This window comes from Desmodus rotundus, chromosome 8, assembly GCF_022682495.2.
Source record: "Desmodus rotundus isolate HL8 chromosome 8, HLdesRot8A.1, whole genome shotgun sequence".
Lineage (NCBI taxonomy): Eukaryota > Metazoa > Chordata > Mammalia > Chiroptera > Phyllostomidae > Desmodus > Desmodus rotundus.
Window position 1 is genome coordinate 28,522,153 of NC_071394.1, and position 23,672 is coordinate 28,545,824.

Sequence of the window (23,672 nt, forward strand, 5' to 3'; positions counted from 1 at the left end):
TTTCAGTTGTGCAATGGGTTTATTTTTCCTCCTTATCATCTTTCCTTGGTTCAGCCAACTTATTTCTTACTTTTATTTCTTTTCTTGTTATCACTTCCCCTTTTAACTTGTTTAAAATCAATTCATGTCCTCTAGAATTTCATTGAGTCTGTAAAGCACTTTTTCCAACTTCTCACTTTGAAAATTTTCCAATCCATAGAAAATTAAAAAGATCAGGACAATATGTCCTTCACCTGGAGATTCATCAACTGTTAACTTTGTGAAGCACCTGTTCTCTCTCTCTCATTCTCTCTCTCTTTCTGCTTTTATTTTGTGTGGCTATATCATTTGAAAGTAAGTGGTGTACATTATGAGTCTTCACCCCAAAATACTTAAGGATGAATTTGGATGTCCTGTCCCTTCCTAACTGCTCCGGAGGTGAGGTATGCGTCTACCTGTTTACTATTTGCAAACTGAAAACAGCCCCAGCCCACCCCTAAGAGACCCTGTGAGATGGGGTGAACCGAACACCTGGGTCTCAGGCACATCTTCCCCTGCAGTGTCTGGCTCGTGGGGTCATTTCTGGAGTGATTAGTTGACCTAAATCTCCCAACTTGTACTTATTTCTGGTACTAGAACCCAGATCTCTTTCATTTCCATGCTGAGGCATGTTTTACTTCCTGGAACAGGAGATAGCATTTTTCTAGTTGTGAGCTGAATATGGCTATTACCATGTTCAACACTAGCTCTGAATTTATGGTTCATTTGAGCCGTGTGCTAGTACCGTTCGGGTCTGTTTCTGAATTCATGTTTTGAAAACAGAGCCAGGAATATAGTTGATTTCAAAGCCAGAACTGGGACAGACTGTTACCAGTTCCACACACCCCTGTTATCATATCCCATCTTCATCTGGCCAAACTGCCCCACCCACGAATTATAGGTTTCTAACTGTACGCAAAAGAACATTCTGGCATAAAAAAAATTTTTTAAAGTAGGATAAAAGATTGTTATTCCAAATAAAACAAAAGCATCTTGAAAAGTTCCCAGTGCTGATGTGTTGAACGTCCTTTTAGATAAACTGTCTGCTGCGGGTCCCACCATCTGTTTGCCAAGATATCCCGGCAGAGCCAGAAATTAAGCTGTAGTGGCAACAATAGTGAGCGTTGCAGAAAGGGCATCTCCCTGGGTTTCTGGCCTGTACTTCTAACTGCATTAAGCTGTGGAGCAACCTTCCCTTCTATTATCTTTGTTTTATCTTGCTTGCACTGATAAAAAAGAAACAGATTCCGCTAATTTTTAAATTGTGGTAAATTGACATTGACTAGCCAGATGGTTACCTATTGCAACCCATGAAAAATAGGACTTCAGACGGAAGCTGGGCGCCCTAAGGTCAAAAACTGCCTGCTGTCTAGCTGTGTGATGGCACAGGTCCTTTCCCTTCTCTGTTCTCCTCCCTAAGCAGGCTCCAGACCCACAGACGGGAGGAAGGGGGTGAGGGAAGGCGAGGTGATCTGACCTTCCACTAATTCTGAAATGCTAGAAAACAGATAACACTCTGATAAAGTAATGATGTAAACTAGACAGTTTTAATCTAATTTAAATGCCAAGTTTATAAGGGCCTGCTCCCTGTATGCAAATGATACTTCTGATTGCAGATGAGGATTGTGTCGTCGTTAAAGCACATTTACCAGGGCCTCTAATTGGAAACAGCACTTGGTAGTAGTTTCTTCAAGTTACTGTATGTCCTTGGAGGTAATTGAACCACCTTCTGTTAGAAACACTGCAAATATGAAGCTTCCCTCCCCAAAAGTTAGAGGCATTAGTGAGGATTTACTACATCACTTATTTACAAATAAGTGCTAAATTAATTTAATGAGCATGGAATTAACTTTGAAAAATGAGGTAAACTTTGAGAAAAATAAAGAACATGATATACCAGTTTGTAGCAAATATTATCAGGAAACTGTAATGCCTGCTCTATACGTGTATAGCTCTTGTCCTTTTAGAATAGTATAAATTAACTAGACTTTAAAAGCTGGCAGGCAGCTTTCCACTGCACACCGGTGGACACTCTTAGCTGTTAAAACCTGAATTCCGGGGCCAGCTTGTGCTCTCACAAAAATGCGTGTTTGGGATATTCAAGTGAAGTTGATTAGAAAATACTCCCTTTGAGATCTTCCCAGGGCCAAGGGTCAAAATGTACTATTTCCGCTCAGGTCGTACTCACTGTGGTGGTAGTTCAGGTCAGACAGTATTTAACCAATAATCTCTGTGTGCCAGATCCTGTCCTAGGCATTAGGGTCACAAAGATGCACCGATGAGTCAGTCACAGCACGGCTCTGCCCTCTGGGAGCTTCTAGTCCAGAGGGGAAACAAACTTGTAAAAAATAAGGACAGCACAGTCTAACACAGGTCCTGATGGAGGTACTGAAGGCTCACTCCAGAAGAGGGAGGTCAAAAAGCTGAACCAGAAGATCGATCTGCGGGAGTGGTCCGTAGTTCAGTACAAAGAGATGACGAGTTGGAGACTACGGGGGATGATTTAGGAAACGAGGGTAGGGTGACAAAGTCTCACAGACTTGTAGGAGTAGTTCCATTTGAAGGGAGCAGAGAGAACGTAAGAGAGATGACATTCAAAGAGATAATAGTGAAGAACTTAACAAAATTGGCGAAATGCATGAATCTTTGAATTGAGGAAACCTGAGTCCTAAGCAGCTAATCCACATATAAAAAAATTGTAGTGAGACTGCTGAAAGCAATGACAAAATCGTAAAAGCACCTGAAGAAAAACGGCAGGTTACCTACAGAGGAGCAACAATTAGATTGACAACCTACTTCTCAACAACAACAGTAAAGGCCAAAAGGCAACAATAATACAACCGAAGTTCTGAATGAAGTAACTGTCAGCCTGTACTTCCATGCTCAAGGGGAAAGATGACCTGAAGATGTTTGCAGAACAGCGAAGAATTTCCATCCAAAGAACTTCACTGAAAGAGCTACTGAAGTTTCTTCAGGAAGAACACTGGACCCAGGATGAAAATTAAGATACAGTAACGTAATGTCCAAAAAGTAGGAACAACCCAAATGGCTATCTGCCGATGAATACATACATAAAATGTGGTATACATTTATATAAAATTGTATGTAACCATACAATTTTGGAAAAGAAAGTTAGATGATACAACAAATGAGCCTTAAAACCATTGTGCTAAATGAAAGAAACCAGACACAAAAGGTCACACACTGTATGAGTCCCTTCTACAACATGTCCAGGACAAGCAAATCCGTGGTCAGCAGGCAGACTGCTGGTGGCCAAGGGCTGAGGGGCGGAGTGAGTGGGAAGTGACTACTGATGGGTATGGAGTTTGTTGGGGGGGGGTGACAAAACTGTCCTGAAATCAAACAGTGGCAATGGTTGCACGACTCTGTGAATAAACCTAAAAACTACTGAGTTGCATATTTTAAAAGGGTGAACATTATGGTATGTGAATGATATCGCAATAAAACTGTTATTTGTTTTTTTTAAAGAGCAGTGATGAACAAAAAATACATAAATATGGATAAATAAGGCAAGTATGGACTGTATAAAACAATAATACCAATGACTGATTTAGATATAAGAACAAAGTAGAGCCCTGGCTTGGTTGATTGTAGCATCACCCTGTACACCAGAAGGTTGTGGGTTCGATTCCTGGTCAGGGCACATACCTAGGTTACACATTCAGTCCCCAGTCGGGGTGTGTCCAGGACGCAACTGATCAATGTTTCTCTCTCACATCAATGTCTCTCTCTCTCTCTCTCCCTCTCCCCCTTCCTCTCTCTCTAAGATCAATAAACATATCCTTGGGTGAGAATTAAAATAAAACAAAGTAGAACTAGTACACTCAACATGTAAGACAGGAGAGAAGAGACTGTAGCAAATGGAAGTGTTATAATGTTTAGGAGGATGGGAGTATTCGGCAGCATGAGAACTTACGCTGGGAGTGCGTGAAGTGGAGAGAGTCTGTCACTCATACATTGCCGTTGGGGATGTAAGACGGTACAGCTGCTCTGCACCATAGTTCACCACTTCCTTCCAAAACTGAAACGGACTTAACCACGTGACCCAGCAGTTATCATTTCAGGCATTTATCCCAGAGAAAAACTTATTTTCATACATAACTTGCACACGAATGTTCATAGCAGCTTTATTCAGACAGCCCCAAACTGGCTGTCATTGTTTTGACATTCGCTGGCACCCCCTGACTGTCCTTCAGCGGGTGAATGGCCAAACAATGTGGTACGTCCACCGAACACTGCCCAGCGATGAAAAGGACCATGCTATTGATCCAACAGCTTGGATTAACCTCAAGGCTGACGCCAACTTCAAAAGATACATCCTGTGTGATTCTATTTATGTGGCATTTGTCAAATAACACAGTTACAGGTATGGAGAGGAGAATTAGCAGTTGCTGGAGGTTTGGGATGGGGAGGAAAAGACGATGGGGAGGGTGTGTTGTGGGGATGGTACGGAGGAGTATCTTGATCACACACACACAAGTGCAAGTACAACTGGTGAAATCTAAGTAAGATCTTTACCAGTGCTAATTTCTTGGCTTTGATATTTTATTGTAGTTCTGTACGATGTTGGCACTGAGGAGGGGGCTGGGGAAGAGAGCATAACAGTGCATTTCTTTGCAACCTGCTATAAGTCCGTAATTATTGCAAGGTAAAAAGTTTAAAAATTTTAATAGTTACAAAGAAATATATACCTAAGATGTATAACTTCCCAGCCAGAACAGTAGGGGGAAGAAAAGAAAAAGAAAACTCAATCAATCCAACAATATTCAGGAAAAGAGAAAACAGAAAGGAAATAAAAAGCAAGATACCTACAAACACACACACACAATTGTATTCAAAATAAACAAAATGGACTAAACTTCCCATTTGACAGAAAGTCTTGGGGTGTTTTATTCACCTATTTTCTATGTATAAAAGGCCTGACTAAAATAAGACAGAAATTTTGAAAGTAAAGGGATGTGGAAAGTTGCAAATATCAAAAGAAAGCAGCAACATTATATTAATATCCAATAAAATAGACTTTAAAGCAAAAGCATTATTGAGATTTAAAAGTCAATAAATAATGACAAAATGAACAGTTAACTGGGAATATAAAACAGTCCTAAACTTGTAAACTCACACACCTAGTGTTATTGCTTTAAAATATGTAAAGCAAAACTCGATATATTTAAAAGGAAAATTGGATAAATCCATGTGCGTAGTAGATTTTTAACATTCTCCCCCTCGGCAATTCATGGACAAAGAAGTCCAAAATGTAGGAACAGCAGCAAAGATTTGAGCAACAAATTAATGGAGGTAGGTAAATGAATGGATAGATGGGAGAAAAGAAGGAAAGAAAGAAGGAAGGAAGGAAGGGAGGAAGGAAGGAAGGAAGGGGGAGAGGAAGGGAGGGAGGGAGGGAGAAAGGAAACGTAAAATATGTTAACCCAACAATTAAATACTTTCTTTTCAAGCATACATGGAACACTTATAAAACATGACCATACACTATGAGGTCATAAAACAAATTTCAATTTATACCCCATACTAGGTCAAAAAGCAAATTTATAATTTATATTTTAATATTTTCTCCCTACAACTCAATAAAAGTAGAAATTAGTTACAAAGTGATAATCAATACCCCATTTGTTTAAAAATATTAAAAATCATGCCTCTGAATAATATAAGTCTCAGATAAACATAAGATAAGTAGAAAATATTTAGCACTAAATGCCAATGAAAACTACGCATGCCCAAACTATGCAAGTAGCGAACATGATGTACTTAGAGAGAAATATGTGTGGCCATGCGTGCCTGCATTATTAGAAAGAGGGAAAGCTGATGAGTTGAGTTCAAATAAAGAAGATTAAAAAATCAAATTTGTGTAAACAAAATAAAGATAAATAAGATAAATCTAGTAAGGAAAGATACCAACTTCAGGGAAAAAAATTTCTCTCTGGGAGAGAGAAGAGACTGAAATAGAGCTAGCTACATTTTGTAGTATTTTGTTTCTATGGGCAAAAAACAGAGATGTAAATGCTTTTGTGTTTTTAAAATTATTTTATGTCTTGTAACAACTGTATTAAAGTATAGTTCACATGCCACACAATTCCTCACTCAAGGTGTACGAGTCGTTGGGTGTAGTATGTTCACAGAGCTGTACAGCCAATTTTAGAGCATTTTTGTCACCCCAGGAAGAAACCATGTACCTGTAGCTGTCGTCCCCAAGCCTCCCATTCTTCCCAGCCCTAAGCAGCCAAAAATCTGCCCTCCATCTCTATAGATTTGCCTGTTCTGGACCTTTCGTATAGATGGAATCATAGGGTATGTGGTCTTTTATGACTAGATTTTTTTCACTCAGCATGAACTTCTCAAGGCTTACTGGGTTGTAGCTCACGTCAGTCCTTCACTTTTTTTTTTTTATTGTTGAATAATATTCATGTGTGAATGTACTACATTTTGTTTATTCAATAGTTGGTGGACATATGAGTCATTTGCACTTTGGGCTATTGTGAATCATGCTGCTGTGAATATTTGTGTAGAGGGTTTTGTGTAGGCATAGTGGTTTCATTTCTCTTGGACATGGACCTAGGAGTGGAGTTGCTGAGTCGAATGGCAAGTCTGTGCTTAACTTTTGAGGAACCGCGAGCCTGTTCCCAAAGCTTTCACCACTTTCCGTTTCTCTCAGCAGTGGACGAGGGCTCCGATTTATCTACGTTCCTGCTAATAGTAGTCATTATCTGACCTTTCTTATTTTAGCCATCTTATTCGGTATGAAGAGGTATTCCACTGTGGTTTTGATTTGCATTCCCTGATGACTGGTGATCTTGAAATCTTTTTGTGTGCTTATTAGAAATTTGTCTTCTTTGGAGAAATGTTTATTCAGATCCTTGGCCCATTTTTATTTGGGTTATTTGTCCCTTTAGTATTGAGTTGTAAGAGTTCTTTATCTATTCTAGATACAAGTCCCTTATTAGATATATAATTTATAAAGTTTTCTACCATTTATGGGTTGTCTATTCATTTTCTTAATAGTGGCCTTTAAAATACAAACATTTTTAATATTGATGAGGTCCAATTATTTTTTCTTTTCTTCCTTATGTTTTTGATGTCTTATCTGTAAGACTCCATGGCCAAGTCCAAGGTCATGAAGATTTACTCCTGTGTTTTCTTCTGAGAATTTTATAGTTTTGTCTCTTACACTTAGGTCTTTGATTTCGAGTTAACGTACGTGGTGTAAGGTCAGCGGCTGTACCGCTTTATATCCCCACCTTCAAAGCACAAGGGTTTCAGTTTCCACACATCCTTACCAACACTTGTTACTTTCTGTTTCTGTTTCTAATTGTGGTCATCCTATTAGACGAGAAGTGAGAGCTCATTGTGGTTTTGACCAGCATTTCCCTGATTATTGGTACTGTTGAGTACCTTTTCATGTGCCTATTGATTGGCCATTTGTATATCTTCTCAGGAGAAAAGTTTACTTATAAAGTCCTTTGCCCATTTTTTTAATTGGGTTGTTTATTTTTTGTCGTTGAGTAATAGAAATTCTTTATATATTCTGGACATCAATCTGTGTCAGACATGATGTTCAGATACTTTCTAACATTGCGTGGGTTGCCTTTCCATTCTGTTCATAGTGTCCTTCGATGCACAAAAGATTTTAACCTTGATGACGTCCGACTTACATGTTTTTTTCTTTTGTTTCCAGTGCTTTTAGTGTCATTTCCAAGAGGTCATTGCCAAATGCTGCTACCAATTTCTAAACATTTGGCCTGGTGGCATTTAAACTACTCAGTGAATTATTTAAAGAATTTTGATGTCAGTTATTTCTATTTAACAATTTACTTTTATAATTATGGAAGATTTTCATAATTATTTGTTCAATCCCATACTTCATCTGAATCTTTATTTTCCTGATTGCTGCCAAATGCATTTAATTGTATAAATCAAAAGCATGGAAATGGCACATTGTATTATACAATTGTTCCCCATGAGGAACAGTGATCAAAATTATTGCCAACTGCCTGTATTAGGAAAAGAAAATTCTTAACTGATTAAAGACTAGGGATATTCTATATCAACTATTAAATGGGTTTTCAAATTTTTTGCTTCATTTTTTAAAAATACTGAATTTCACTTCAACATATATAATAAAGTTTTAAAACTTCAAAGACATTTTGCATTCTGCAAAGGGTTCCTTATGGTTGTAATGTTCATTTGAAATTTAAATAACCCCTTGGAATTTAAAGCTAGCTAGAAGTTATGTACTCTGGAAGAAGAGAGGGAAAGATCCCTTAGAACATTGCTAATTTATAATGCTAGAAGATATTACAATTGTTATTTAGATAGGAGCCGCTGGTGCATCTTTTGAAGTCATCAAATAATAGATGCGCTGTCTATAGTAAACATTTTGGGCAATGTGTAAGAACTATTTTCTTAAAGACAAGATATTTTATTTTATTTGTGTATATTTATTGATCGATTCTAGAGAGAGAGGAAAGGGGGCGGGGGGGGTGGATAGAGACAAAGAGAGAGGGAGAGAGAGAGAACAGTGATGTGAGAGACTGGGGACTGAACCTGAAACTCGGCTCGTGTTCTGACTGGGGATCAACCCCATGACCTTTCAGTTTATGGGACAGCACTCCAACCAGCTGAGCCACACCGGCCTGTGCAGAACTAACTTTTTAACCTAAATAGTTCTTGTTTTAAAGCATTATATGCTTTTCCAAGCAAGGATTTTTCAAGTTCCTAGTTTTGTATGGTAGATGATGTCAGAGACCCAGTGGAAGCCTAAGACATGGTTCTCTGAGCTCGGAGAACTGGCCATCTATTTATAGGGCCTAATGGTACACGTGACAATAGAAAAAAAGGGATAAGGGACACTCACTGGCTAGAGTCGAAGGAAGTAAAGATGGGCTAGTAATCCTAGTGAAAATCATTACTCATCTTCCAAACAACCCTCACAAACGGCTGCTAAGTAAATATTTGCTGAATGAACGAATGAATGAATGTATTGACTTAAAATTTTTTATTATTTGGGCTTTTTTCAGTGAGTATCTTACAAGTGCTATTTAGTGTACCATTTAAAGAAAACATTTTCTTTTTCAGATTCACCTTTTTGGAGTTTTCCTGGCCATTTTAGGAAACTTGGTAATCAGCATTTCCCTAAATATTCAGGTGAGAAGCAGCTTACTTTTCTAACTCAGTTTTCTAACACATGACTTCAATGGTCCACAGGCACCTTTGCCTCCTTGGGCTCTTCCTCCATTAAAAATATTAAAATTATATTTTGTGGCCTCACTGATATAAAGATAAATATCTTCCAGCTGTATTACACTCATACTTTTTAATTCTGATTTTAAAAGAAATTAAATGTTTTCATGGGCCTCTTACTAGTATTGTGTACCTTAGGCAAGGAGCCTAGGTAGCTTATGAATTGTACCACACTTAAAAAGACGTTCAGAACCTTGGCATAAGCTAAGATTTTCTTTAATGTTCTGTGGTTTTTTTCTAGTACTTTTATTATTTTCTTTAAAAGATTTTAAAATGAATCTAGAATTGTACATACTTTTTAAAAGGAAGTTCAGTTATCATAAAATCAATAAGGTACTAGAGCTTTAATTAATGTCCAGTTTTTCAGAAATTTATATTTAAAATACAAATAGTCAAACCAGAATAAACAAGACTCCCCACAAGCCAACCCCTGCTACCAAAGCATCCTGGCCTGCTGTGTTTATTGTGGTAGCTACTTTGACCCATAAATTTGAATCTCCTTTCAAAATGCAGACAACTGTAATTGAATAACAATAAGAAAAAAGGAAATTGAAAAACAACAAAAAAGTTTTTCTTTAGTGATTTATTATCTTTATTTAATTGATGTTTATTTTGGCATCTGGACTTTCTGATATTCTAACATAACTGTTTTGGTAGTGAACTAAAAGGTCACTTTACTCCTTCATTTACACCTCATCTTTAGATAGTACTGATACTTATTTTACAGAGTTGTTATTGAATTAAGCAATGTTCATATGTGAGAAGACCCTTTTGACTATAAAACGCTATGTCAGTGTGAATTACTTATGTTAATATGTTCAGGACAAATATAAAACCATAATAATTGCTCTTCAATGATCTGCAAAAAAATTTTTAAAGCGATGATGCAAATAGGTAGGGCCAACAATTTTAAGGCAAGTTTTAATTGAGTAGAAGTATTTTGTTATTTACATTCTGATTTACTTCTAGAAATATTCTCATCTTCGGCTGGCGAAGCAAGAACACCCAAGGCCATTCTTCAAGAGCGCTCTGTGGTGGGGCGGGGCTGCGCTGATGGCTGTGGGAGAGGCGGGAAACTTCGCAGCCTATGGGTTTGCACCTGTTACTCTCATCGCTCCCTTAGGCTGTGTGTCTGTTACAGGTGAGCCATTTTCCTACGTTCTGACAAACGGAAATTTTAGGAGATCAGGAAGTTGGTGAAAAACATCCAACTTAAGCAACAAATGCACAAAGGAAGAAAGTCTGTTTCCTGTTTCCTTAGCACATTAACTTGGAACAATTGTGCTATTTAATGTCAGTTTTCCCCTGTAGTGCTGCCACATTCACTGTGGATAAACTTGCATTTTGTAGTTACCACACTTCATGCATAAAAGCCTAATCCTAGTCTGAGTCCTAATAAATTACCAGTAACGGCAAATATTATACAGTGCTTTTTAATCAGTAATGAACCATCTAAAAGCATTCGTAATGCAATTTATGTTTTATTCATGTCTTAGCCGGACATTACATGCACTTAGATTCCCCGGCGCCTGATCTTGACTCCATAGTTTAGCATCTTTTTTACACTAAGAATTAAATATTTGTTACTCTGTGTTGCCATAAGGATGTGTAATTTTGCAGTAATGTCACAATTATCCTACTTTTAAAATTTATTTGATTTACTAAATACATTTAGAAAAGAGAATGTAAAATGTTGCTAAAAGACTTAAAAAAGAGCAAAAATGACTTCCAGAAAGGAGGACAAATTCTCTAAACCTCATTAAAATCAATAAGATCTTTTTTAGTTTTACTATTTGCTGCTATGGAAACAGCATGTTTCTAAATTTCTGTGAACTTGGAAACTTCATTGAAATAGAAACAAATTAGTGGTTCTTGTCTGGTAACGACTAGATCAAGCATACCGCGTGCTTACACATCCCGGTTTTAATGTTTCTCCTACGGAGTATAAGGTGGTCTGAAAAAACATATAATTCAAACTGAAATAATGTGTATACAAAGAGAATTTCCTTTTGTTTTGCAAGCAATTTCCCATTCTTAATCATTTAAAATATTTGAAATACATTCATGATATATGATAATACAATATTTAGCAAAGAACACTTTGTTTAGCTTTCTAGAAATTGTTCCGTTAAAATTACCGTGCTGTTACCACTCTGAATAGGCTTACAGTTTATGAAATCCTTTACCATTTTTAACGTTTGGATAAAGTAAGCAATTTCGGTTTATCTTCTATTTACTACACACACTTCATATGTGGACATTCTAGATTTTATCTTCTTTTCAAAAATCTAAGAAATAACAGGTAAAAGATATCGTTATATTGTCAACGTGGGACCTCTACAGGCCCCAGTTGTTCTGAAAATGTTATATTATTCTTCATAATGACTGTGTCTTTAATGCTGATCTTTAGTTTTGTTTCTTTTTCTACTTTTTGCTCAGTTTCCAAAGAAAAAAATGTATCGAGGCACAAGAAACAGTTCCTTGGGGGAGGGTTGAGCGCACCACATTGTACTGAAATGCTCCATTTATCTGGAGGCTCCCAGTCCTGGACAATCATTTTGGGGGGGCGGGGGAGAGAGAGCTACTCTAACTAGCTCAAAGAACAGGGGGCACGGCTGGATTTATTGCAAAGATCAGAGATTTGACAGGAATGAAATATAGGCAGGCCTCTTGGGACCTGATGTGAAAATTCAGAAGTTGCCAGAAATTTAGGACCAGCCTTGATACTCCTCGCAGGCCTTCCGTGAAACTGCCCATTTTGGCTTGACTTACTCAAAGCTCTCATCTATCACGGGAAGCTGAAGGTTTCCCACCTTTCCCCCACACAGCTCCCTGTCCCCCTGCAGGTGCCCTGGGGGGCCAGTCCACCCACCTCACACTCTGAGTCCACTGCCTTGACAGGTGGGGTTTTCTTACTTCTCCACATCACTTTCGGTGTGTGTGATCTTAGCCCCAATTAATATTTTCAGCTTTAGAACATTTTTAGCAACCTCCCTCTCTGCCCATTTGAAATAGTCAAAGAAGTGAATTATAGCCTCAAACACAAATCATTCCCTACTTTACAATCTTCGCAAACAGTAATATATGCTCATAAATAATATTTCCGCAGAACTCCTGAGCTGAACTTAGGTTATTGTGAAGTGTCATGGGTGGGTTAGGGACTGCTGGTGATGGAGAATTTTCCCCGGAACAACCCCCTACCATCCTGAGATTCTTTATAAAGATTATAAAAACTCTTGAGAATTTGAAGCAAAGGGGAAAGTATTTTTAAAATGACTTATCTTCAGGCAATATTTACAGTTGAGGCAGAAAAGTGTCCACACTTTTCTATGCTGGAACTTTTTTTTCCCTATTATTTCTTGGGAGCTTCAAGAAAAAAAATCAAACCTCCCTTGAAAAGATAATGTTTGTTGCAATGTTGCATTGAGTTTGCATATTCTTTGCTGGTGTTTGTCTTTTGTTGCTTTACAAACTAAATGAAAAAGAAATGAAAATCTAGAACACTTTGGAAACCTTAGCTCTGAAGTCCAAGCAAAGGGTCCTTCCTTCCCTCTTCCTCCCTCTAGTCTGCTTCATACCAACGCACTGTGCTGCTTTTTCCTTTCCCAGAAGTAAGGAGCTACTGTGTGGGTGATCATGTGTACTCGCTAGTCTCACGGTACACAGACTGCTAGTATGTCAGACCTGCTGTTTGGTCTCACATGACCAAAATTCCTGCTCCCTTCGTGCACTGCAGTTGAACAGGTCAGGTTTTTTTTAATTAGGGCTAATATATAAGAAGCTCTATGGTAAGCCTTACAGATCTTTCAATTTGCTCTCTACCCGTATTCCCACCTCGAACATCTTTTCTGTCCTCCCCGACCTTTCTGTGGGTCCAGCTGTTCCTTGCGGACGTGCTCACCTTGAGGCAGCATTTCTCAAGCCGTGGTCTTGCTGGTGCTTTCATAGGTGTTCTGAGAAACAAAGAATTCCATAATCCAACAGGTTTCTGAAATATTCGATTTTAAAATTTATACAGGGTCACTAGTGTACGGTTCTTGGGACCCTGGGTTAGGTCCAGGCACAGTGTCAGTTGTTCATAGGCAGAGGCCCGGTGTCCCAAACCTACTGACCACAAGATGCTTTTATATGAAGCATCCCTAGAAACAACAGTTCTGCTGAAGAGTCTGTCGGGAATTCTTAAGACCATGCTCACAAGCAGTCGTGGTGCCCTGGAGACTCGGCCAGGATAGGTAGCTCGCCCGGGCCTGGCACAGGGGTTGGATACGGCACCGCATCCTGGGGCGTCAGCAGATCTGAGTGGCCAGGCCTGAGTCCCACTTTTTGAAAGAGTGTCAGAGCCCTCATGTCCTTGTGCCACCTTGTACCTTTACCCTGCTTTTCTTACTAAAGGTCTTTGTCTGTGAATTATAGATCCAAAAGCTTGTTTTGCCTAAAATGCTGGTTGTCCTGGCAGTCTGGTTAATTCTGGATGTCGGCTTGTGTTTGTGTTCCCACAATGAAGAAAGCTTCATGGATGGTTTTTCATTAGCGCCCAGAGCCCAGGCTGGGTACTTCCCCAATGAGCCAGAGCAGGGGAATGGCCGAGAGCGCAAGCCCTAGGGCCCCACTGCGGCGAGTTCACGGTCAGTCCCGCCGCTGGGCAGCTCAGCGGCCTCAGCTAGTTGTTTGCACCGGTTTGCGCCTCAGATCTCTAGTCTGTGAACTGGGGGTAAAAAGAGAGCCTACCTCGGAAGTTGTCACGGGGCAGCACTGGGTAAACAACCGGCACCCGGGAACAGGGCTGCCTGTGCAGCCCAGTGTGTGACACGGGACAGCACCAGCTCTCCCACGGCGGTGTACCGCCCTCGTTACTATTAGGAACAAAGTACGCCGTTCCTTAGGATGGAGTTCTCTCCCACGCCCCCAAAGATGGCTGGTGGTTAAATTTTCTAAAGTGGATGAACCAATTCAAGAAATGCTTTTTGCCGTTCTTATCCATAAAGGGTTAATTTTCAGGGAGCAGAAAAGAAAAGTAGGGTCCTCACAGCTTGTTTGTTCGGCCATTAAGCAGCAATTACCTTCACTCTTCCACATAGTCTCTACCAAAACACGTTGGAAAATACCAGAATTTCCAACTCACCCGCCAAGGCAAAATACATTTAGAGAACAGACCCAGAGTCTTGTCAGGGGAGAAGTGCTAACAGCCCGAGATGTGTGCGCCGCTTGGTTTCCTTGCTCAAGCTTTATATAGCACTTCGTTCGCTTGCAGCTTAACTGCAGAGAGGCTGAGGGGCAGATTTCTTTCTAAATGCAATTCAAGACTATGTTTTCTGAAGAACTATTTATATACTGTACTGGAAATCTAGTGAGAAGAAAGAAGGTGGGTGTGCTGCGGCACTTCTGCTAACGCTGCCTGTCCCAGGTACACCCTCTTCCCTAGGGGGCCTTGCCTGGCTCCTGGACCGAATTAGGAAGGCTCGTCTCTGTCCCGGAACCCCTCTGCGGGCCGCCCCTCATCCAGGCAGTGCCTTTTTGTGACTTAGAAAAAAGCAGCCTTGTATCTGTGAGTCTGTTCTATTTTCTGTGTTGGTTTATTTTGTTCATTAGATTCCACATAGAAGTGAATCATATGGTACTTGTCCTTCTCTGACTTATTTCATTTAGTATAATGTTCCCCAGGTCCATCCGTAGGGTCGCAAAAGGTAAAATTTCCTTCTTTTTTTGTAGCCAAGTAGTATTCCGTTGTGTAGATGTAACACAGCTTTTTTATCCACTTGTCTACTGGTGAGCACTTGGTCTGCTTCCAAACCTTGGCCACTGTAAATAACGCTGCAATGACACAGAGAACAGACCGACAGCTGTCAGAGGGGAAAGGGGTTGGGGTCTGGGTGAAAGGGGTGAAGGGATTAAACAAAGAAAAACACCGACACAGACAACAGTGTGGTGATTGCCAGAGGGAAAGGGGGTCTGGGGGGAGGTGGAGGAGGGTAAAGGAGGGAGAAATGGTGATGGAAGGACACTTGACTTGGGGTGGTGAACACACAATACAATATACAGATGATGTATTATAGAATTGTATACCTGAAACCTATCTAATTTTCTTAACCAATGTCACCCCAGTCAATTCAATTAAAAAATAGATAATAAAAAAAGAAAAAGGCAGCCTTTCTCCTGACACTTTATTTCTGTCTGTCTGCAAATTGTAACATATTGATTTTATTCAAGTAGGACACTCTGGTGCCATCTGTCAGAAAATTGCCCTGAGAAATACACAAATCCACAGGATCTGAGATGTGGGCGGGGCCTCCTCAGATGTAGTGTCTTTCTGCACCGTACAACCTGCTCAGCTGCGCAAGGCAGCCCTAGCTTCACCCTTCCCCTTTGGTAAATGCCCTCGATGACTTGTTTAATGTCCATCCTGGCTGTTCCACTGAGACCCAGGGCACTGGGGTCTGCGTGGGTCTGGTTGCCTGCCATCTGCTCTTTCTAAGAGGGTGGCACAGCGAAGTCACACAGTACAAGCTCACAGAGTTGGCTTGAAATTGAATTTTGATAAAGCAAGAATAGGATGTTCCGTTCTAGGGTGTTGGAACAGAAACAACACTTGTTTAAAAGGTTTCGATTCCTGATGAGGCGCAATGGTTAAACATTTTGTACCAAGGGGCCTGTGAATATTCACCCTTGTAAATACTTAAAGGTTTATAAGCCTGTCCTTTGGGAGTTGATGTAGATTCTTTGTGCATCTGCAAAGTGTGTCATTCAATTACAGTTTTCCTCTTTCCATTCATCCCCATGTCTGTGATCTGTGCTGTGCCTAAGCACTGAGAGGTGGTTTAAAATAATAAAGTTACCAACCATCCAGAGAGTTGAAGCCACAGAAAATGAAGAAGATCTGTGGGAGACCTTACTCAATATAAGATGAATGTGTCCAGGGGTGGCAAGGCAGTAGGACATGAAGGGACATTGCTGCAGTGGCCCCGAGGGCAGAACAAATAGAATATGATGGATGTTTTTCTGTTTTATGCCTCTGAGTATATTTGTTCAAAGTAATTAGAAAAGTGTTCAGAGAATATATCATCTTTTTCCAATTGAACTCAAGCAATACTTTAGAAATAGTTAAAGGTAAGAAACTAAAATTGAGTGCACATCCACTATGCCAGATACTATCTGAGACACATAAACTTATTTTACTTAATTATTTCCCAGATGAATAGCAGTGAGTAATAAGTAGATTAAATCTGAGATGAAGTATAGGAGATCAAACACTTGGAATATTAAAGGGAATGATAAAATTTATAGCAGCTAGGTCTCCTTGGCCCTGGAATAATTTCCTAAGAGAAATAGTCACCCTCTTCCCGGGCTAATTTGGATTAAGACTGGACAGCTAACACACTGCGGAAACGAGAAGAAAAATGAGACTTAGGACTGATAAGTCTTTTCCGTCTCTAATTTTCCCTAACATGCTGGCTTTTGCACAAAATGAAATTCATGATGGGGAATATACGTTGTTTCGTGTATTTCTGCTGTGCTGTTAGGAAGCTCTCAACTGAAACATGTCTGTAATCCATTAGATGATGGTCATAGCACAGCCAGAAAGCCCGGGTGAGGCCTTTTGCAATTCCAAAGAAGTCATCTCAAGCAGAAACTTTGGTCTCCAAGATTTTTATTAGAAACAAACGAAAGGAAACATATACAGACCAAGGAGCGAGTGACCGGTTGCGTTCCTCAGATGCTGTGGAATGGTCCCAGTCCTTTAGAAGCCCTGTGCTTAGTGCCCGGCCTGGATGAAATCACTGGAGCTCTGAGCCTCCTGGGCTACCTGTGGCAGTGCACTTCCCAGGGACGTTTATTCTCATGCTGGAAGTATGCAAAAATCTCTCTTCTCTCAGTGACTTGCTGCTTTAGCACATTGTACCAAAACCAGCCTAAATAAAATGTATGGAATAAAATTCTGAGCTTCTCACCTATGTCTGTTCATGTACTCAGCTAAAAGCTTTCCAAAAACCTAAAAACTTTATTTGCAATGCCTTTTCCACCCATCCTTACTTTTTGAGAATTCTACAAAGTATTTCTAGAGAAATTGCTATTAATGGAGTAATGTGCATTTAAATTTATAATACAGTTAATCTTTTCAATGATAGCATTTTTACCTTTTTGGAGTCTTTCAAGTTTAATCACTAATGTGTGTCAAGAAAAATGTAGAAAAGAAAGGATTATTGTTCTTAGTCCAGGTAAATTTCCTCATTTCAAACTATGCAGATTACCTATGAATGATCTCTGCATTATCTTCAATAAATGACAATAGCAATTTTTATTAAGATGAGTTACTTGACACTATTATTCCTGCCATTATGAATGGTGGGCCAACTTTTCTCTCTGTAAAGAAACATTTTTCAAACTGTCACATCCTCAGATCGTCAAATCCTAACTCCACGGAGCACATTGTAATTGACATACTTTTCCCTGCAATTCTGCAGCTACCCGGGAAGGATAATTAGGGAGCGGTTGGTACCTCAGTATGGTCAGAGTTGACTGGGCCTGTGAGCACGCTCAGTGTGTCCACATGTTTGAAGCTTGATTGTGACTGACGTGAAAGTGCTTTTGTGGTTTGCTTTTTAGCAGCACAATAAAGCTGCCATTCTAAGTGGTCAGAAACCACAAGCCAGATATTTACATGTGAGGGTCTGTTTGTAGCATTATTATATAAATATGTTCTTTTCATGTCATGGGTTATGTTTTTTTTATAAAAGAGTTTTCTTTACTACTTTGTCTTCTTCTTTCCTATATTATAAACACATACTCTGAGTTCTCTTCAGACTGTAGACACCAAACAACAAATCGAATGTCCGGGAAATGAAAATCGATGAAATTTACATTTGTGGACTGGATTAGTGTTGACAAACTGGTGGCCTGTCGACCAGAGCTGGCCTCTGCTGTGTTTTGCTTGGCTCTGAGGATGCTTATAAGAATACAAATTATTTTCCCATGTTTAAAAACTGGGCCATGACACACAAGAACTGGATGTTTGTCCAGAAGAATCCGATCTGGTAGCACGGGACTTGCAGTGTGCTCGGGCTGAGTCACGGCTGCCACTGTCACTGACCGAGTGTAGTCCAAGTCGCCGCAGCCCCCGCCCCTCATTGCTACAGCCTCCTGCTCTCACTGTTACTTCCTCTTTGGAGGGTTACCTAACTGGCCACTGTAAGGCATCTGAGTTTGTGACCTGTGGACCAAAGGTATTTTTTTCTTTCCAGTTGAATCAGATAAGAATATCATATTGTAATTACATTGAAGTAACGTATAATTGATTTTTTTAAGCTTTATCTTTAAGAAGTGGTCACAAAAGGGTAAAAACTGGGGGGAAGTAAATAAATGTGAACAAAATCTGTTTAAAATAGCCATACTATAACACATGTAAATAGTTACTGAACTTTCTTCTGTGCTATTAAACCTTTAATTTAAAACATTATTTGGGGAGGTAGAGAATTTAAGTAAAAAATACACAGATATCTTAATGTTGCAAATTGGAAAAAGGAATGCCCATTTACCTATTGTTATACGGACACAAAAATCTAAAGTGATATGTAAAAATCTACCCTTGAATTTAATTGCTACCATATAGAAATGTTGCCCAGCTAAAGGCATTCACCTCTTATGGTGTTCTTATTCAAGAACAAAACATGGTTGTCATTAGGTAATTTCACTGACTCGCAGCAAATAAGATTGGCATCCAAAGCTCTTTCTTCCCAAAGGGAGGCTTAGCCATTGCATATATGCCCTATTTGGTTAATTACCTGTCAGTTTCTTCTTTGCAGTTGGCTAAACTTATCTAGTTGCCTTTCTGGTCAAGCTCATCTCGTTGCAGCTGCGTCTGCAAAATACTGTGCATTTTAACATTTAGCAAGAATAGCATTAAGAACTGCCGAGACCTTGAGTCCGTTGTCCTGTCTAACAGAAAATTGATGCTTGAGTTACTAATCCTCATCAGTAGCTATTACAAAGGAAAACCCAAATCAAGTTTGTTCAACCTCTCTGAATTCTTATGTACCAGTTTAATCTATAGTTGTTTTCCTCTCACTTGTGGCCTGCTATGGATCACCAACTCTTGACCACACTAAGCTAAGTAACTCTTCCATAATAACAACCAGGTTTTAGACCAAGTCTGGTGATGTCAGAAAGGAGGTGAATGAAGAACAAACTCAGTGTTTATTCCTAAGTGAATCAGGAAGCTCAACACCAGGACACACACCTGCACCTGAGACTGGTCCCTCACATCCAGACTGGTTCATCTGAAGCCACCAGAATCTTTCTTGGCCTTTATCTATTTTCATCTGGAAATTGAATCAGAAAGCCCATGTGTAAGTTTCCTTATGTCAACCTTGAACAGAAAGCATCTTCATTCATGTTGCTAATTTGAGTGATGCTTAATGGCCCGAAAGAGTATGTAGATGAGTCACCAATAGGAGTCAGTCCATTATAACTGTCACTAAGATTGTTTGTGACCAAGGCCAGGGGAACATATTAATAAACTTCCCCATGGGAGCACTATTCGAACCAAAGAAAATACTAGAAGCTTTTTTGTCCTTTCTGCTTATGGGTAATATTCCTGCTATCTTTCCCCCCCCCCAATTTCTATTTGAATTTGGTACATCATCTTTCATATGCTGCCTTTCACCTTTTTCACTGCTCTATGGTCATCCGTAGCCCAGTTCCTACCTCTGGAGTCACTGTGTGAGACTAATGAATTTAACCCCAGTGTCCACGAGCACTCGTGCAGACCAGTGTCTTTGAGCATCGCTGTGCCGACCGGTGCCCAGGAGCACTCTCTGTGCCGACCCATGTCCTACGAAGGCCAGGATGGAAAGGATGCATGAACCTCTGCCCAAATATGCCTATAGTCCAAAATGTACACAGAAGTGTGTGCATGAAGTACATGTTAGTAGTAACTGTAGTTTAGGCATACCTAGTATAAACCTGTGTAATTTGCAAGTGTGCTCTGTTTTAATGGTTTTTAAGCTATTGATCTTGAACTTTTTCCCTGTTGAATATTAAATTTTACTGGAGGAATAAACATGTAATTGACTTTCCCCCTTTCTCAGTGTTCACTAAACAATGGCTGTGGTTATAGCAACAGCGAGGCAGGGCTGAGTTTGACAGATCTCTGATTGCAAATATATATGGGGGCACTTCAGCTTATTTTTTCTCATCTTAAAATGCACTGCCCTCCTTAGAAGTCATGCCATTAGCTGTTGCTCAGATACGGTGCTTCCGCTCAGGGCAGCTCTCATTCTAGCAATGTTTTGCCAGGTAGATGAGTTACAAGTCAATGTGTCTAAATAGAATGTTCTTTTCTTATTACTTTCTTTGCTAGATAAATAACACTTAAAATCTTATTCTCTTATGTAAACATTTTATAGAAAAATCTCATGTTCTCTTGAAACAGAAAAAAGATTACACAAGTACATCGGACATAATTTTTTTCAGAAAGTAACAATAGCATATTTATGTTTCATAAAACTCTGATAACTATTGTACAGCAATTGATATAATTTGATGATTAGTGCGGTTCAAGCTTATTGTTACCAATCATGTCCTTTTTGCTCTTAGCAATGAAATTATCTCCTGCATAATATTTTCCCATATTTCTTCTGAAGGTAAAATTATTTATGAAACTATGGCTTAGCAACAGAAGGAGAAGGAAAATAATTCCTTTCTCACTTCAAGGGAGGCAGTGGAGTGTAGTTGACTAGCAAGAGCTCTGGACAGGAATATGGAGACATGGGTACTGGCTCCAATCTGCTGTAATGTAAGTGTTTGTTAGATGAACAGATCAATGAATAAAGAAAACCTCTTTGGACCTCAGTTTCCCAAGTATAACATTGAGGACCTGGAGTAGATTGCCTCTCTGTCTCCTACTAGCTCTAAAATTTCCTCCTTCCATGTAAGGAGTGTCTCCCATCTCACTGGAATCCTTTGTGCTGTGAAATAGTCCTCTGTTGTTACGATGGAGTGCCTTTGGTGTGTGTTAGTGTAGCGATACTTTGCCTATTTTTTATTGTTAATCTGTCTCCCTCTACTTGGAAACCTTCATTACCTAATTACACAGGAAGTCGGTGATTGGGGGTGGCAGTGAGGTCTTGGTTTTTATACCTTTCCTGATGCTCTAACATGTGAAATTAGTTGCCCTGAATTATTTTGGTCCAGACCCGAAGCAGAAAATTTTTCTACATTTTCACATCTGTCCCAAGCTCAATTTTTAATGTAATGGGCTATGTACCTATAAATAAATTTACCTACAGAAAATAATGCTTTAATGTTTTAAAGCCATACCACACAATTAAATGCATGCCTGGTGGACATTTCCCATGTGGTGTTAAAGGTCATTCCTATAAATAACCGGCCCAGGAAAAGTTTGCAAGGACGTAGTTCAACTTGCATGAGAGAGAGCGAGGTTGAGAAAATGATGGAGAGAACCAATGAGGATCCCAGTTTATTCTGAATGAGGGTGTCTGGTATAGAGTTGTTATTTTGTTTTATTTTTTAATTTATTTTTTTTATTGTTGTTCAAGTACAGTTGTCTCCATTTTCACCCCACCACGCTCCCCCGCCCCACCCATCCCTCTCCCCTACCCTTGAACCTACCCCCACTTTGGCTTTGTCCATGTGTCCTTTATACAGTTCTTTGATGGCCCTTCCCCTGTGATCCCCTATTATCCCTCTCCCCCTCCTCCCTGGTTACTGTCAGTTTGTTTTTTATTTCAATGTCTCTGGTTGTATTTTGCTTGTTTGCTTGTTTTATTGATTAGGTTCCACTTATAGGTGAGATTTCCTCAGAAAACTAAAATGGAACTGACTTTTGACTCAGCAATCCCACTGCTGGGATTATATCCTAAAGATCCTGAAACACCAATCCAAAAGAACCTATGCACCCAATGTTCATAGCAGCACAATTTACAACAGCCAAGTGCTGTAGGCAACCTAAGTGCCCATCAGTAAATGAGTGTATCAAAAAACTGTGGTACATTTACACAATGTTATTTTTCTTTTAAATCAATTGCCAGAATATCAGGTATGGTTATATTCAAATTTAACTGATTCAAAGGATTATTATACAGGCTCATTAAAATTATATCTATGAAGAACTTTTAATGACATGGCGAATTGTTTATAGTATATATAATAACTGAGGAAACTGAGAAAAGAATTTTTGCATTGTAGTTGATCTCAACTAAAGGAAAAAAATAAAAACTAACATATTAACTGCAGTTTTCTCTAAATGATGATACTGTTTTGTAATCACTTTTTCCCTGCATTTTTACTTTAAAAAAACTTAGCTAATAATTTTTGTAAAAATGGAAAACATAAATTTCGTTGTGTTTTTGTTCTTTGTATTATTACCACTTTGCATTTGCCCGTTCCTCATAGAGGGATGGCTCTGTAAGAGGAACAGCTGAGAGAGGTTCACCTCGCCCACACACTAAGCCGTAGCATCGGCGGTTTGCAATTCAGTGGCGTCGGTAATGGGAAAGACGGAACCAGCAGGGGTGTCCAACTTGTGGTCCACAGGTCACATGCAGCCCAGGATGGCTGTGAACACGGCCCAACACAAAATCATAAATTTACTTAAAACATTATGAGATTTTTTGTGGTTACATGTGGCGATGTATTTAATGTGTAGCCCAACACAACTCTTCTTCTTCCAATGTGGCCCAGAGACACCAAAAGGCTGGACACCCCTGGATCACAAGGGTCAGCAAACACAGGACAGAGGTCCCACAAACACTCTTATTTATGTGCCAGGTGCTAATTACATGCTGGAGATCTTCGAAGAATAAAATATACTAGTATATCACAGAGAAATGGACTGATAGTCTTTTGGGAGAGACAGGCAAATCTTCAGTGTGACGAAAAAGCTGTATCACAGGGGGTGCTCACACACAAGGGTGGGGTGGGAGGGGGACCCAACGCTGATGCTTTCATCTAGAGTTGCTGGAGAGGATGGAGGCAGAGTTGGGTAGGGAAGGCACAGATGGAAGCCCTTTGGCATGAAACTAAGTGGTGGTTCTGGGAATTATGACTCTTTTAGTCAGGGCGAGCATAGAATGTGAAAGAGATCAAGGGCAAATGTGGCAAGGGAAGTGTGAGGAACAGACTCTGGATGGCTGTCTTTTGGCTGCCTTGGTCTTGTAAATGAGAAGAAGCTATTAAGAGGTTTTAAAGCTGTGGATTAACATGAAATTTGCATTTTAGAAAGATTACTCTGGCGATGCTAAGGGGAAAGGGGAGTGGAATGGGGGGCCCCAGTGGGAAGCTATCCCAGTGGCCTAAGCCAGAGGTGAAGCTGGCCTGAGCTGGGACACTGACAGTGAAATGAGGAAGGGGGAGGGGAGGTTTACAGC

General features: G+C 39.7%; 1 protein-coding gene across 1 annotated transcript in view; it reads left to right on the forward strand.

Annotated features, from left to right (window-relative positions):
- Nucleotides 1-23,672, forward strand: part of NIPAL2 (NIPA like domain containing 2) — a 72,125-nt gene that overhangs the window by 12,359 nt on the left and 36,094 nt on the right. Inside the window, exons 2-3 of the mRNA XM_053929442.1 lie at nucleotides 9,127-9,195; nucleotides 10,261-10,432. Coding sequence (XP_053785417.1) covers nucleotides 9,127-9,195; nucleotides 10,261-10,432 — 241 coding nt within the window. The remainder of the gene's footprint in view (nucleotides 1-9,126; nucleotides 9,196-10,260; nucleotides 10,433-23,672) is intronic.